Source organism: Cyprinodon variegatus, unplaced genomic scaffold, assembly GCF_000732505.1.
Source record: "Cyprinodon variegatus isolate N-32 unplaced genomic scaffold, C_variegatus-1.0 Scaffold291, whole genome shotgun sequence".
NCBI lineage: Eukaryota > Metazoa > Chordata > Actinopteri > Cyprinodontiformes > Cyprinodontidae > Cyprinodon > Cyprinodon variegatus.
The window spans coordinates 794,715-810,099 of record NW_015150744.1 but is presented as its reverse complement, the minus strand read 5'-3'; the positions used below and the strand labels follow the sequence as shown (position 1 = coordinate 810,099).

At 38.1% G+C, this 15,385-nt stretch overlaps 3 protein-coding genes across 4 annotated transcripts in view; 1 reads left to right on the top strand and 2 right to left on the bottom strand.

Annotated features, from left to right (window-relative positions):
- myo19 (myosin XIX) overlaps positions 1-6,370 on the top strand; it is a 23,648-nt gene extending 17,278 nt beyond the window's left edge. Inside the window, exons 20-24 of the mRNA XM_015383654.1 lie at positions 1,536-1,678; positions 4,747-4,876; positions 5,127-5,212; positions 5,299-5,622; positions 5,706-6,370. Coding sequence (XP_015239140.1) covers positions 1,536-1,678; positions 4,747-4,876; positions 5,127-5,212; positions 5,299-5,622; positions 5,706-5,819 — 797 coding nt within the window. The 3' untranslated portion in view covers positions 5,820-6,370. The remainder of the gene's footprint in view (positions 1-1,535; positions 1,679-4,746; positions 4,877-5,126; positions 5,213-5,298; positions 5,623-5,705) is intronic.
- A 672-nt stretch (positions 6,371-7,042) lies between these two features.
- Positions 7,043-10,154, bottom strand: znhit3 (zinc finger, HIT-type containing 3). 2 transcript variants are annotated; one of them, XM_015383647.1, is made up of 5 exons: positions 9,872-10,154; positions 9,241-9,272; positions 9,086-9,151; positions 7,453-7,530; positions 7,043-7,328 (listed from the first exon to the last, which is right to left on the bottom strand). In XM_015383647.1, the coding sequence occupies exons 1-5, from the start codon at positions 9,937-9,939 to the stop codon at positions 7,144-7,146; spliced, it is 429 nt and encodes a 142-aa protein (XP_015239133.1). In that variant the 5' UTR covers positions 9,940-10,154; the 3' UTR covers positions 7,043-7,143. The 2 variants fall into 2 exon arrangements, with proteins under 2 accessions (XP_015239133.1, XP_015239132.1); XM_015383646.1 differs by having other exon boundaries at positions 7,044-7,328; positions 7,453-7,533; positions 9,872-10,076.
- Positions 10,155-11,490: 1,336 nt separating this feature from the next.
- Positions 11,491-12,482, bottom strand: LOC107090330 (nuclear transcriptional regulator 1-like protein). The gene is made up of 2 exons (XM_015383648.1): positions 12,169-12,482; positions 11,491-11,801 (listed from the first exon to the last, which is right to left on the bottom strand). Exon 1 carries the CDS (start codon positions 12,414-12,416, stop codon positions 12,186-12,188), a length of 231 nt encoding a protein of 76 aa, XP_015239134.1. The 5' UTR covers positions 12,417-12,482; the 3' UTR covers positions 11,491-11,801; positions 12,169-12,185.
- Between the last annotated feature and the right edge of the window lie 2,903 nt (positions 12,483-15,385).

Sequence of the window (15,385 nt, the reverse complement as noted above, 5' to 3'; positions counted from 1 at the left end):
GTCCAAACTACATAAAAATAAAAACTAATGAAAGTTTTTCATTATTATTAAATATAGGTCATTAAGGGCAATATTGTCTGCAGGGGCAAGGGCATATCTGCGCATATGACCTGGTTTCTGAGTATAAATCAGCCTTAAGGGTGCGGGGAATGCCATCTGTAGAGTTCCTACGCAAAGTGCTTAAGCATAAACAAAAAGGAAAATGCTGTAATTGAGAACATATTTTTTTGGAAATGTTTGAAACCAGATCTCGACAGAAATATCTGCATAAGATAGAAAGAGTGATTTGTTTTTGTATTGAGAAATTATTGAAGTTTAAACTGTGTTATTATGGTGCAGGCATCTTTCATGCATGGCATTTATGTAATGTTTTAACGTGCTCTGTTGCACATTTCTTTGAATCCAAGCTTGCTGTGTTGTATTGCATCTACTGTATTGTTGTGATGTAGATGCATGTCATTTTTTAAAGGTTATTTTTGTTTTTTATTATTTTCTTTAAAGTAAGTAGGGCTGAAACTAATATACAGGTTATTGAAAAGCTGTCAACGTAGGTAGCACACAAACTTTAAAACATGCCGCTTGTTGAAAGAATAACCTACTTACAGCAGTAATGCATTATATACTTAAATATACTTGTTTTTGTCATTTAAAACAAGCAAGTTTAAAAAATATTTTTTCAAATTAATAGATTAATGAAAGAAAATAGAATAATTGATTATTAAAATAATCAGTATCTGCAGCCTCCTGTCTGTAACAATATTGCTCTAATGGTTGTCCTGTTAGGGTTAGGGTTACGTCCAGAGATGCAGATTCTATACATGTCAGCTCCTTGGAAATGTTGCTGCAGATCAGACCATTTCTTCTGGGTTGGAAGTCTGATTTCAAATATTTTTGAAAGCAAAGCACAAAATACAGTCGTAGTAAAACTAAGTCCTACAGGATTAAAAAACTAGTTAAAATAATTTAACCTTGAAATTTCAACAAAAAAAGGTTAAACCCTGATAAAAAAAAAAATTTGCTCCACTGCTGTAGTGTCAGTCATATATACGCTCATCATAAGTGTGATTGTCATCTAAATTTGTAACTCAGTCCATACATCTCCTGGGAAATTAACATGACCGCCTTTTTTTCAGCTGAGGGTAATTTTTGTGTTGAATCTTTCATACAACTGACAAGACAACACAACACAAAAGAAAAATAGTTTTTAAGTGGAGAAGGGGAGATCAAAAAGAAGCCTTTTCAAAGGACTGAAATCAGCAGTGCCAAAAAAACCCAAAAGCAAAACAAATGTGGACTATGTTTAAAAGAGCTGTGCCAGGAAACCCTCCCATTTAGTTCATCTCTAGTAATTCTGCAAGTGTTGATACATACATATCCCTCAGAATTACCCCAACAGCTTGTTTGATTAAATGTCATCAGGTCTGCATCCCCTGAACTTTGAGTATTCTTCATACTGACACCGTTGTGCTGCCATCGTACGAAGGACTGTTTGACTGAATCAACGGGACTTTCTCATTCTCGTTCTTTAATTTCAGATCCCGACGTCGACAGCACCAGCATTCTCCAGCAAGAGGTGGAGAAGCTCCTGGGTGTGGCCCTCCAGCACCATGCGTCCGGTGCCGACCGCAGGTCTCTGGTGCACTGTGGAAGGACTAAAGTTTTTCTCACCCAGCCCATGGTCAGTAATTACAGATGTGCACAGATCTAGCCTCTTTTGAACATCATACATTAACTGCTTCACCAATATCAGGGTTTTATGGAACAGACCAACACAAGTTTCTTTACTATACATATAAAAGTTTCAAAAAAGTAAAGTGAGAAAATGTAATCATGGCAAACAGTTTCACCTCTTTTTCATGTTTGCAGTAGATTCTACGTATAGGATTTTTCCTTATACCCTGGGGGGCAAACCTTGGCATGTCAGCCTGCAGCCAGAGGCAGCTGGTTTGATTTGCTTAACTGTAAAATCTAGAGGCCTTTTTGTTGGCATGTGTTCAACTATGCCGCTGTTTATTGCTAAAGTGTTGATGACGCGACATTGATTTTATGGAATTCTGCATTAAAATCACGCAGCAGGACATACCAGGTGGTTCTGAGTTTTTATAAATAAAACAGGCATATTTTAACACCAAAATCCTACATTTAGTAACTGGAGCTAGCTCAACATTCTATAATGGAGATGGATTGAAATATAATTGTTCCAGAAAACACACAACAGACAAAGACTTGCTAAACCTCTGGTACAGATAGTGGAACCAGTTATTACTTTATAAAATATAAATGATCATCTAATACTTTAAAAGAACAGAATTTTCAAATAAATCCTCCACCATTGTTATCTAAATATATAGCTAGCAACTCTGCTCGTCCTTCGCTGCCAGGGTTGTCAGATCTGCCTGTTTCCAGTCCAAAACAATGTGAAACCCACCACCTCCATAAAAAAAGAGCATCATTTCCCAACGGACCTATAAAACACTCGGTACAGAACACAGAGCCACGTTATTACCACAAAGTTAGCCTCTGTCTGCAGTACTACAGAAATCCAGACCTGAATCCAAATAAGAATCTGTGTGAAAAACTGCTGTTCACAAACAATATCCATACCCAAAGCAACTTGCAGCTGTAATGACAGCAAACGGTGCCGCTATGAAGTATTAACTCCAGGGGACTGAATCATTTTGCACATCCAATTTTTGAAATTATTACATCGACCATCAATATTAACAGTTTGGTCTACAAAAAAAACTAGCAACTGTTGATATAATGCCATAAACACTTTAAGGTTGGGTTATGCTTGACACATATACAATCAGTGGGGAAATTGAGTCGCAAGTCACCTGATCTGCAGCACTTATACTGTTTGACATTCCCTCATTCTAGCCGGCTACAGCGAGGCGTGTTCAGCACAAAGCCTTAGCCGACAACAGGGCATGACGAAGTAGAAAACACTTTTCAAAGTCTCTTCATGCAGTCCAAGAGTGACAGTGATTTCTTTGCAAGATTCTTTCCACGATCTGTTAATTTTGGATATCTATGAGCTAAATCACAGGATGTTTCTAGATGTCGCCAATATGAGCTGATGCTTACTAGCGATGTTTTTTTGCAAGGATCTTTCTTCATATTTACAGATTTTCCCTACATGTGCGATGCAGAAATTCTGTCCCATGGATGCTGATCAGGGGGGTATGGAAGCCAAAAATGACGTAATTTGGACCTTGTGGAAGAGTCAAGCATAAATCAAGCTGTCCTCATTAATGCTGTTCTTGCCAGGCCTGTGGTTGTTGATGGACAGCCATGTCTCTGTTCGCCTGGCTAGCCGGACTGGCTTAAGCCATACATAAGGTTTTTATCAGTCTGGAAAAGAGTGGTTCAGCTCAGTTTCAAAGGGGGACCACAGCGGGACTCAGAAGAGTCGACAGCAACAGGTTGTGGATGTGAAGCGAAAACGTTTATTGATTTTTTTAAAGCAAAGCTCGCACAGCAGTTTTTTAAAAATATATCCAGCTCATTCTGGGCAAAACAAACCATTTCTTCATTATGGCCTCAATCTTCACAGTTGTTACAGAAAAGCAGTGTTGCATCATGGTTAATTTTGACCCAAGTGTAAACACGTGCCTCCCGCTTTGCGATTGGTCTAGTTGGTTTTAGCCTGGCGAATCTGAGCTTTCCCAGATTGACAAGCTAAGTACAGAATACATGTGGCGTAACTCAATTTGGCTGCCCAGGCAATGTCATAGTAACTTTCTTGTTTTACTTGTTATACTTTGAGTATTATCAAACAATAAATTATACAAATCTCACCCGTAGAGAGCTGGAGATAGGCAGCAGCACCCCTTGCGTCTCCGCTTCGGATAAGTGTGACGTAAAATGGATGGATGGATAAATTATACAGATTCCTGTGAGATGTTAACGTATAACTCATCCTAGTGTGAAAACCTTACCCCTCCCTCTAGACCCATTTTTGAGACGCTGTGGGGCAGGGCTGTGTGGGGATGGGCAGTGGGGGATGGTGGATTGTGGTTGCAGTAGGGAAGCTACCTTAGCTTTATTAAAATAGGGACAGAAAGAAGAGGGACTCTGGTAGTTACACCAGTTAGACAAGGTCGGTAAGCAGTAAACGCAGCCCCCCACACAAGACACAGAAAGGTGGGGGGAATGGGCTTTATCAGTTGGAGCTGCTGGCTTCAAGACTAAGAGTAAGTTATGGCTGAAACCAGTTCTGCAGAAGAGGTGCAGAATGATGATGATGATGATGAAAAGCTGTATCACAATAGGAAAAATGAGGAATAAAACTATATCAAAGTACAATACTGAGAATCTTGTAAGAAGAAAAGGGCTGAATGTTACAATAAAAAAGATGCCCAGTAATGTCAACATTAAACACCTGGTTTATACAGTTTAACGGCAAAAGATAAAAAAAAGATTTTGGGGTGAGTTACACTTTAAGGCATGTCATAGTGGATTTTTTTAGGGGGCTGAAAACAAATGCTACATTTCTAAAGTTTTTATTTGTAAAAAGAACAACAATCCTTTTTTTTTTTAAACTAATATGCTCTAACATTTGTGCCGTTTTGTTGGTGTATAAGAAAAATTCCTACTTATAAAATATATTTTCTGTAGTGATATGATATATTTAAAAGCTTTGGTTAAGAAAAACGTGAGGTCAACTGAGCTTAAACTTTTTGCCAGTTTATTGTTTTTTACATTGAAATGCGTTTGGTCTCAGTGGATGTTTTAAACCCACAGCTGGATCTGCTGGAGGATCAGCGAATGAACATCCTCTCTCGATGCGCCTTCACCATTCAGAGTTGCTGGCTGCGATATCGGCGACGCAGACGCCTCGCCCGCCGACACTCTGCCACTTTAATCCAAGCAGGTAAACCGTTTCTTCTCCAGACTGGTGAAGCAGACTGGAATTAGCCAGAGCCGCGTTGGCCTCGATCCATTCCTGTGTGTCTGCAGGCCGTGACCTGATAAATCAGGAACAGCTGTCAATGTCTGCACATGGTGTTAAAGACAGGTCTTAAAATCAGGGCACGTGCTGCTGGCTAATGTTCTGTTGGGGATGAATATATGTAGACTAATATGTGACTTAGTTTGTTAACAGATCTTGTTATTGTGTGCAGCTGTACGGTCCTGGCTGGTCAGGAAACGGATCAAGAGATGGAACAGATCGGCCTCTGTGATCCAAAACACATGGAAGAAATGGAGGGTGAGAGCGTAGCGCCACCATTCTGTTTTTCTATCATTTCCTATAGAACTTAAACATAACATGGATATGTTTTCATGCCCTGGCAGACATTGTTGAAATCCTTAGCTGAAGCAGAACTGGATGATCCAACGGATCTCGTAGAGGAGGACACCCCAGAGTTGAACCCTGCTGTCAGGGAGCGGGGCTCCGTGCAGCTCCCCAGTGTACCGGAGCCCGTCCCTGTGTGCGGGTGGCCCTTGGGCCTGGCTCTGGCCTCGGCGCCGTCCATCACCGTTTCCTTGACAGCCACAGGCTTTCAGAAAATGGTATCTGTGATGACCTCCCTCAACCTACCATCCAGGAGAGGCGAGTACAAAGTAAAGACCAACCAGTACAAGCAGGGGCTCGCCTCCATAAGAGCTCAACCTAAGGTGAGGACACCAACCCCCTGTCAAAACGTCCATCAGCTCAAGAATTTTTCCATGATTCTTGTTTATTTTTTAAATCACAACAGGGATCTGTCAAGCTGCATTATCAGCGATCCCCACTTCTTTATGCCGACATGCAGCCGGACCTGAAGAGCGACGTTACGGGGTTCAACGAGATCCTGCTAGAGAAGACTTTATAAGAACGTCATATCATCTGATCTCACACTAAAAAATGACAAACCTGCTCTTTTATTCTCCTCTGCATTTAATTCAGAATATTGAATTGTGTATCTGCCCATGTATTGCAGTTTTAAATAACCTGTATATTTAAGATTATTTCCCAGCCATGTTTATATGTGCCATGCATATCTGATGTAAACATGATTATATTTATTGCAGCATTTTCTATTTTACAGAAGCACAAACTCAAAGCTGATTGTAGTACCTAAAATGTACTGCAGATGGCACAATTTAAGCACTTTAAAGAGTCAAAGCCTGCAGGAGATTATATCTGTAATTATTAGGCCTTATGTGGTGCCTTTTTCAAAAACCATTTTAATCACGAGCTTTGGATTCATGTATCCAGGTAATTAAAATTTAAAAAAAAAAATCATGAGGAATGAAACTTTTAGAAATGTTTCAAATTTCAGTACATTAAAATGAGCTGAATAGGGACTCGCCTACATCCTGCTCCTGGACACAATGTGAACAATTTATCAACAAAAGGGCTGATTAAATAACCAAAAACAAATACAAAGTATCTTGGTTCTGATGTGTATATGTGAGAACTTGTGAACTTCAGCTTTATTGAAATAAGTGCAATATATTATCATTTATTTCTTGGATCTTAAACATATTTTCCATTTCATAACCGGAAGCTTTATCTTTGGTTTAGAGAGATGTGGTTTTTAGTTATTTAGTTGATCAGTTTCAGCATTAAAACCAAACACTCTGTAGGTTTTATTTAATAGATGAAAACAAAGGGGCTCCAAACATTTCAGTTTTTTTTTTTTCTTTTAGGTAGTTTTTAGAACATTTTGAAAGTTAAAATCTGGAGACAGCAATGGCAGTAATGTGCATCTCCTTTAACTAGATTATTAAAGTAGAACCATCTCTTTCCGCATCTTTACCTCGGTTCCTCTTCATGCTTTGTTAGTTTTTTTAGACTTGGGTCGATTTAGTTTTGGTATAAGTGTGTTTCCTGTATGTCTGTGTTGTCCTTGGACAGACTGGGCCACCTGTCCTTTTCTCACCCTCCCCCCACCCTACAACAGCAAGCAGGTATTGTAAATGGGTGAACCTACCAAAGTCTTTTAAAGATGACTTAAAAAAAACAAACTTAAATCTCAAAAAAAAAAGTCAATAAAATTATTTCAATCTTCAGCTCTGAGGAATCAGTTTCTTTGTTTTTAAAGTTGTCTTTATTTGAACATTATATACATACTGTTGCACTATAATTACATTGAGAGCAGCTATGGCAGGTACAAAGAAGATATATAAGAAATTTTGGACACTTTTTATTAATCAGTCAGTTAATGCATTTCCTTCATTTTCCACAACTTTTAAACACTCGTCTGCAAACTCCACAAACAGAGGTTCCTGCATGGCGGCTTTAATCGCAGCGTCTTTGCTTTCTGCGTCGTCAACGGAGCGCAGCAGCTGTCTTAGGTGGGGGTTGCAGAGAAGATCTCTCAGCTCTGTGGATTGACCTGAAGAGAAAATGACACAGGTGAAATAAAAACCTAAGAACCCCCTTCAACAACAAAAAAAGCTTTTCTGAACTCTGGCTGTGGAAGACAAAAAAAACAAACAAACATAAAACTGAATTATTACTTAGTGACTGAAGTCTCTGTAGTGGCACTTTGTCAATGATGTCGTCTTCTTGCAGAAGATCTTCCACACTCCAAGGCTCTGCTGGGAATTTAACAAATTTGCACAAATTAATTAAGCACCATCATCCAGACATGGTCTCACAGTCTGGGACAATATATGGATTATTATGATCAACTGCACATATCCTAAAAACTTTGGGAGAAAGTAGCCATTTGCGGTTTGAATTAAATGAGTGCTTGTGGATCATAATGGCCGATTGGCAGAAAAACTGGTCCCTACATGAGCAATGTCACCTGAAGACATAGAGGCGAATATAAAGCTCCTCCAAGAAGGTAAATAAAATCAGAATCTAAAAGTACTGCCGATTTTCCACATAGATGAGTAAATTTAGAGCAAAAAACAAGTTTTTTTCCAAAGGGAAGATCAGGGGTCAGCAACCTTTACAGTCCAAAAATCCTATTTCAGTCTGCTACAAATAAAACTACTAGTTATAAGAATAATTACAATCCAAGATAGACCCTCCCAAGAAAGCTAGCTCATAAAGGTTTCTAAATACCTACTACACAAATGAGTTTCTTTCACATTAAATAATCCATTATTGTAAAACTTGAAGCATTTAGCTATAAAAACAGTGTACAACAACAGAAAAAACTTTATAAGTAGAACTTAAGATAAAAAGGAGCCGATCTGACTTTAAAACAGAAAACTACCAACAAGAACACTAAAGCTGTAATTGAGTACGGGTTGAATAAATTATAAACATGGTCGACAGAAAAAACAGTCTTGATCCAAACAATTAAATAGGTGAAAACTATGTTGTTTCATTAGTAAAAAAAAAAGAAAAGATTACAACACTTTCCTCATAAGAAATATAAATTAATCTTAGAAAATATTAAGTGGGAAAACCAGACACCAACAGTGCTAAGAGTGTGTAAACTAAAGCATCGCTCTTATTAAAGCAACAATGTTTTAAAAAGGACTACAAACATGTCCTCCAGTGAGATGACAACTGACTGAGCAAATAACCTGCCATTATCGGAACGCTAAATGTTATGCTAGAAAAAGTAGAACAGGGAAAAATATTACAATTCTGCACATCATTAAAAGAAATCTTACTTTAAACTGAAAATTTGCCCCTCATCGTCCTCTTAACGATGCTCCATAGTTTTCCTATAAGCTTCAGGTGAGGACAGTTAACAGGCCAATCCAAATTCTTTCATAGATTTATGTTGATATTCCTCTCAAGGCTGCTGCAACCCTGCTGTTGGAGCATCTTTCTCTACTACTCGTTTTCCTTCTACTCAACTTTCCATAAATATACATGGATAAAATATCACAAAGCAATTAGATTCATTAGCATCAACCATTTGTGGTTCATCTGGAAATCTGTAAAGTCAGTAATGCTTTCATTTTAAAGACACATCTTGGCTAATGAGGGTGTGACTCTTATTAGTTTTAAATATTTCCCTTTCTAAATTTTTCTAAGCTGCTGGATTTTTGCTTTCATTACCTGTAAGCCATAATAATCAGTTACTATGAATAAAAGTACATTTCTCTATATGATTGATGAATCTATATACTATCTAAGCTTCTCTTTATTACATAAATGACAAAAATATAGAACTATCTTTACCAGATCCAGCAGCATCTTTAGATGCAGGACTTTGTGAAGCCGGTTTCTCAGCAGGAAGGCAGGTGTCTACAAATACATGATAACAAATGTTAACTTCAGGTTTAAAGACAAAGTCCAAAAATGTAAATGTCAACTTTTAGGATTTAAGCTTTTACCTTTGTGCTTCTTGTAACAGCCCAGTGAACAACTGCAAGCAATTAAAAAACATAAGGAAGCAGTAAGTTACCATGGAGATCAGGCATATTTATACTCAATTACTATTATTTAATTTCAGAATAATGTTTATGAATCCTTCATGGAAAAAAACTTACAGCTAAAACAAGGGGAAGGAATGATATCAATTTACCGTAAATGCATTTTCTACTTTAAGTTTCAAAGTGGCCTGTAGGGGGCAATTCAGAAATACCTTTGACCCAAAAAGGCTTCCGTCCCATGTGTTGAAGCGTTTGTGTTATGTTTTTCTTAAAAGCATATTTATATAGAAAATAGGAAATAAGCGTACACAGCACCGGGATAAAATATCACTGCGATCAATTTATTTCTCTTATATTTTAATCACCAACAACATACATTGCTACGCTTTACTCCCGTTGTTTACGTAGTTTTCTGACATGTAGTTTTACCCCTTTAATTTGTACCAAAAGTATAAAACTATTTTTTAAGAGACATGCATATAATCCCAAAGATTGTGAGATTTTTAATCTATGTTTACTTATTTAATGCAGATAAACAGGTAAACTAACACGTGACAAGCTAGCCTGTAAGCACCCAAACTCGTTTACTTACTATCGTATTCTGCAGCTTGGACATCTGTATTTTGGGGTTTGTTCGCTGCACACGCTGCATATCTGCATTGTTCCAGACGGATACGGCTCTCAGAAAACCAGAAAAGTGCGAGATTAATTTCTTTCAGTACGCCAGAGAATGGAAATTATAGTTTCCGGTTGAGAGGTGTACCTTTCACAATAAAAGCATCAGTTTCCGCTGCAGAAAAATATCGAGCTTGATATTTTTCATGCTAAAAAATATTCGTTATATTTGGATTATATATTGGAAACATAGAACAAATCGTTGTTAAATAATGATTATGTATAGGAGAGGGGGAGTCGGTGGGTCAAGGGATCGGTCTTATGTGATCCTGAGTTGTTTGGAGAACCATAATACATTAGGAAAGATATAAATGTGATTAAAATAAATGAATTTGCCAGAAAATAAGTTAATATGTTAGGTTTATTCTTTATACATCATGTGCATTGTTATTCTGTTAGCCAGATTAGACAGATTAGAAGGCCTTCCCTCACATTGTGGATGTCACTGTGTGTATGGAGGTCATCTAATCAGGACAGCCTTCATGTCTTTAGAAATACACAGGATATGGGCACATCTTGGAGCCACTCTGATAAAGGGGAGCTATCTGTAGTTCTTGGGCATAGAGGCAAGATGCATACAGGTCAGGGCATTGATGGCGTATCAGTTTTTGATACGGACAGCTAAGCATCCACCTGATGTAACACATGGACTCATGAGGTATAAGAAGCAGGGGATGACCTTGTTTGGGGCTCAATCTTTGCCGGACACCCGCTGACGTTTTTTGAGCCCACAGCTGTGCAAGCTCCAAGCATTTTCTCTGTCCTGTAACGACCTGATCTGGAATTAACTCTGTTACTTTTTTACTCCTGATTTATAGTCCTTTTTTACATGGTTTTACCCAGTTTGAGTTAAGAGAAAAGAACCGGTAGGTAAGTCCCGAGGTGCAGCTTCAGGGGGACATAACTTCCATATTAAACAAATATATTATTAATAATATAATTAAGTTGTAAAATGTAATATAAATGTCCCATTAAATAATATAAAATACATTTTAACGTACTAAAATTCCATTCAAAATGTAAACAGCTGAAATGTATTGGAACCTCAAATTTATAGCTATGTGAGAAAGTGGAAGCATCTGGTTTCATTTGTCCACCTATGCAATCAGTGCTAACTGATCTAGTCCTTTGAATACAGGAACACTTTCCAGGAAAGTTATTTTATGACACTAAATTACCCAATAGAAATGACTGCATGTGTTACAGGATCTTGCAAAATCGACTTTTTACACAATAATTGTTTTTTGTAGCAGACCGACGCAAAGCGTCGAGTCAAAAAATGGAAAGGAAATTACTATTTATTTGGCAATTAGATCTAAATTTGCACACATATGTGTTGTGAATATATTCCCTGAATACACTGCCACCATGTTGAACCATGATGTGGAGATGGATCAAGCCAACTGCAACAAGGGTCACGCTTCAGAAAACTTAAACTGGGGCACGGATTCAACGTCCAGCAGAGGTTGAACAAACGGAACGATCCTGCGAGTGCATTCAAGCAAAGATTTTCAAAGATGAGACAAAACAATGCGACCCATTTCTTTTTCATATTAAGACATTTTATTCAATCCAGTACAGTTTAATAACACCTGCACCAATCTGACCATATTTATGCCACAAACTTTACCAAGAACACACACAGCTGACCTATATAGCTCTGCACTAAATATTTGCAGAAAGCTGTAACTTGAGAGGGGTGGGTCCAGTTACAAGGCAGGTTAGGAATGGAGAGCTGTCTCGTGACTGATGAGTGGGCATGCCCTCAATGTCACAACCTCCATTTTGCTGGATCAGGAAAGGCAGGAAAAAACTTGGCCGTTGTCAACCTGAGAAATCCATCTGATCTGCAGAGAAAATAATACAAAAAAATTAAATAAAATAAAGCTTCCTGAGACAAATTAACATGGCTATAACAAGACAATGCAGGACCAACAGGTTTAAATCGTGTTAATGCATGCATATGAGCACTATACTGCACTAATATATATAGATATATAATATATCTCTATATCTATATATATACTGCACTACTTTATATGTATATATATATCTTGTCTTTTGATGCTAAACGTCAAATGAAAGCCAGCTGCATTCTGACAAAGGCAGAGGTTTGACTAGTCAGCAAAAACTGGTTGCTTAAAACAAAAACAACCAAAAAAAGAAAACTTTTACAGTGTTTTAAAGGTTAGACTGCAACATGCTGCCTCTCACCTGTAAACAAAGGGGCATCATGAAGAGGCGCTCTTGGTTCTTCTGCGCTTCATTTGGCTGTTGTGATATTTCTCAGCGATCTTCCTCTCGTGTCCAGCGGGGCTGTGGCGGTTGGTGTTCAGCTCGATCTCCCTCTTGGTTCGGCCCTTGCCTCCGGCGTGGCAGGGATATTCGTGCAGGTTGTAATAATCGTACTGATCGTAGTGCGCCTCCTCGAAGGAAGCAAATCTTTCCATATCTGTCGCCATTTGGGGAAAGTGGAGCAGCAGCTGTTTTCCTAACAGTCGGATCTGGGAGCAAGTAAATAGATGACGTCACTCTGTGTTTATATACGCAGGGCAACGTCATCACGCAGCCTGGTTGTGCTTTTTTCCCTAGTTGTTATTATAGCCTACACCACTGTTGTTATTACAATGTGTGAAATTTTTTTTACAACGGATTACTTACAGTTTTATTGATTTATAAATAAAAAAAAATCAGTCATTCTTTTGTTAAAAAATATGTAAATATTAATATTTGAACATCAGAATGCAATTTTTTATTTTTTTTATTTATTATTATTTTTATTTAATTGTCTTGATACCAAAAAGAGCCCAACAGATTTTACTTTCACAAGTGGAGCAGTGCAGCTATTGCCATAGTGTTCAGCTTGATTTATGCATATAAAGCTTTATTATGATTATACAGAGGGTATTACAGATTATATGGACACTGCAATGTAGGTAGAACAGGAAAGGAAAAACTGAAAAAAGGAGAAAAGATTAAAGAAAGAGGTGATAAAAGGGAGATAACGATAAAAACATCTTCAGTCTGCTTCATCACCTTCAAATAGATGTAAAACAAACAGCACAACCAACGGACATGGTACAAGATATACAATAAAGTAACACCTAGATACTATCGCTGAAGTATAACTAGAATTATTTAATCTGACATGTATACTGTCGTATACTGAGAATGCAAGTCTAGCAGATTTTGCATATATCTGTACACTGACTGTCAACCTCACACCTGAATATGCATTGATCTGGTTTATCTTATTTCACCTATGAAGTTTTTGAGATGGTATTATTATTATTATTATTACTACTACTACTACTACTACTACTACTAATAATAATAATAATAATAATAATTGAATAATAATAATTGAATTTTATTGATCTCATATTGGAGAAATGTATCCCTGCATTTAACCCATCCCATTGGGGAGCAGTGGGCTGCCAATGCCAGCTTTGTGATGCCAGTCGCCATCAACCATGAACAAGCAATTTGTCACCTGGTATGGTGATTAATGCCAATAAACCAAATGCTCTTGCACCATTAGAAACAAAGAGCTCTGCATGAATGAAGACTCCTCTGAGACTGTTCCCAGGCAATCTTCAGCATCTAGAGGGGAGCACGGTCCTCCTCTGTGGGTGAAAATGAGGAGAGCACACTAGATGCTTCCCTGCCAAACACTGAAACATCCCCAGCCGGCTCCTCCCGGCCCCCTCTGGCTTCACACCTACTCCAGCATCGTCTGTCGCTGCTAAACCTGCCGATGGCACTAATGCTGCTTCAACCACGTCAGCCTTTTCAACCCAGGAGGCTACCACCCTCACAGCATCGTCATCATTATGCTCTTCCTCCCCTGAGCCAGGAGAAGCGAGTGCTTCAGGAGCTGGAGGCAGTAGTAGCAGCTCAACAACAACTGCTGGGGTGAAGCCCAGACAACAGTCCCCTAATGCTCCAGCATCAGATCATCTTCCACCAGGATAAAAATCCCATTTGGATGCTAAGATCCTATCCAGATCTGTCTGACATCACTGCTGCCAAGCAAACATGAATGATGTGCATTCCATAACTAGATATAGTGACTTAATGTCACAATATTTTTTTTGTTTTTTTTTTTTATAACTGCTGCTTACCTTATCAAGGCTGCACTTTAAAAAATGAAATTGTCTAGAGAGCTGTCCTAAATGAAATGTCTTTTTTTTTTTACACTTGTGTGTACAAAATGACAAAATAAATCTGTCTAAGTCAATGTAAGGTGAACCCAACTACCTCCATGAATTATTTGGTGCCAATCCAAATATCATGCACACACGTATATGCACCAAGTGGCAGGCACCATTCAAAATTTCCTTGGGGAGTTTTGAAGTTTATTTTTCTCATGTTAGAGAAATTTACCTCTGCATTTTGACCCATCCCCTTGGGGAGCAGTTGGCTGCCACTGTGCAGCGCCTGGGGAGCAGTGTTTGGTTAAGGGTCTTTGCTCAGGGACCCAGAGTGCAGGCTGTGGGGATCAAACCGGGTACTTGCAACCTTCTCAGAGCACAAGTGCACTGCTCTAACCCACAAGGTGAAATCTGCCCCAAATACTCCACTCCAATTCTGATGGAAAGTAAATCTCCACCCAGGTCAAAGTCTCATGCAGCTTCTAGTTTTTCTTTCAGGATTTTCCTGTTTTACCTCCTCCTTTCATCAGTTTAACAAAATAATCTCTGTTTTTAAAAATGCATTTATAATGACATTAAAATAGTTGCGTTATCAGGGCCGGATTTTGGATTTTGGGGTCATCTGTTGCTGCCATATCAACTGCAGCAATAAACAGTCCAATCATGTGGCTTATACTTTTTGGTCACATTCCCAATAGCAATAAACAAAAATAACCTGAAGTGCATTTGCAGCTCCAGATACTTTTTCTCTGCAGGTGCTAAAGGGGGGCCAAGCATTAAATTGAGGGTCTATGAAGCATCCTTTGTTTCTATTTTTTTAATGCACACTAATGCAAACAAAAACAGAGGGGCCCTCACTACTCTAAAATCTGCAGTAAACATATACACGCAATGTCAACAATTAAGTGAATAATGAATATGTCGGGTTCTGAATATTTAAAACATGCATGTAGAGTGTAGCATGACACATACAATGTTACAATCAATTCACTGTATTTTTCCTAAGATAATGGGAGAACTAAATACAGTGAATTAAGCAGCAACACCCACATATGTAAAGCTATTAATAGGCAAATTAATTATGAGTGAAGAGTTACCTATAATAAATTAGTATATTTTTAATTTAAAGCTCTCTGCAATGGTTGCATCTGATAATAATTGTTGGACCCCATGGTAATAATAAAAAAATCTATCTATCTATCTATCTATCTATCTATCTATCTATCTATCTATCTATCTATCTATCTATCTATCTATCTATCTATCTATCTATCTAT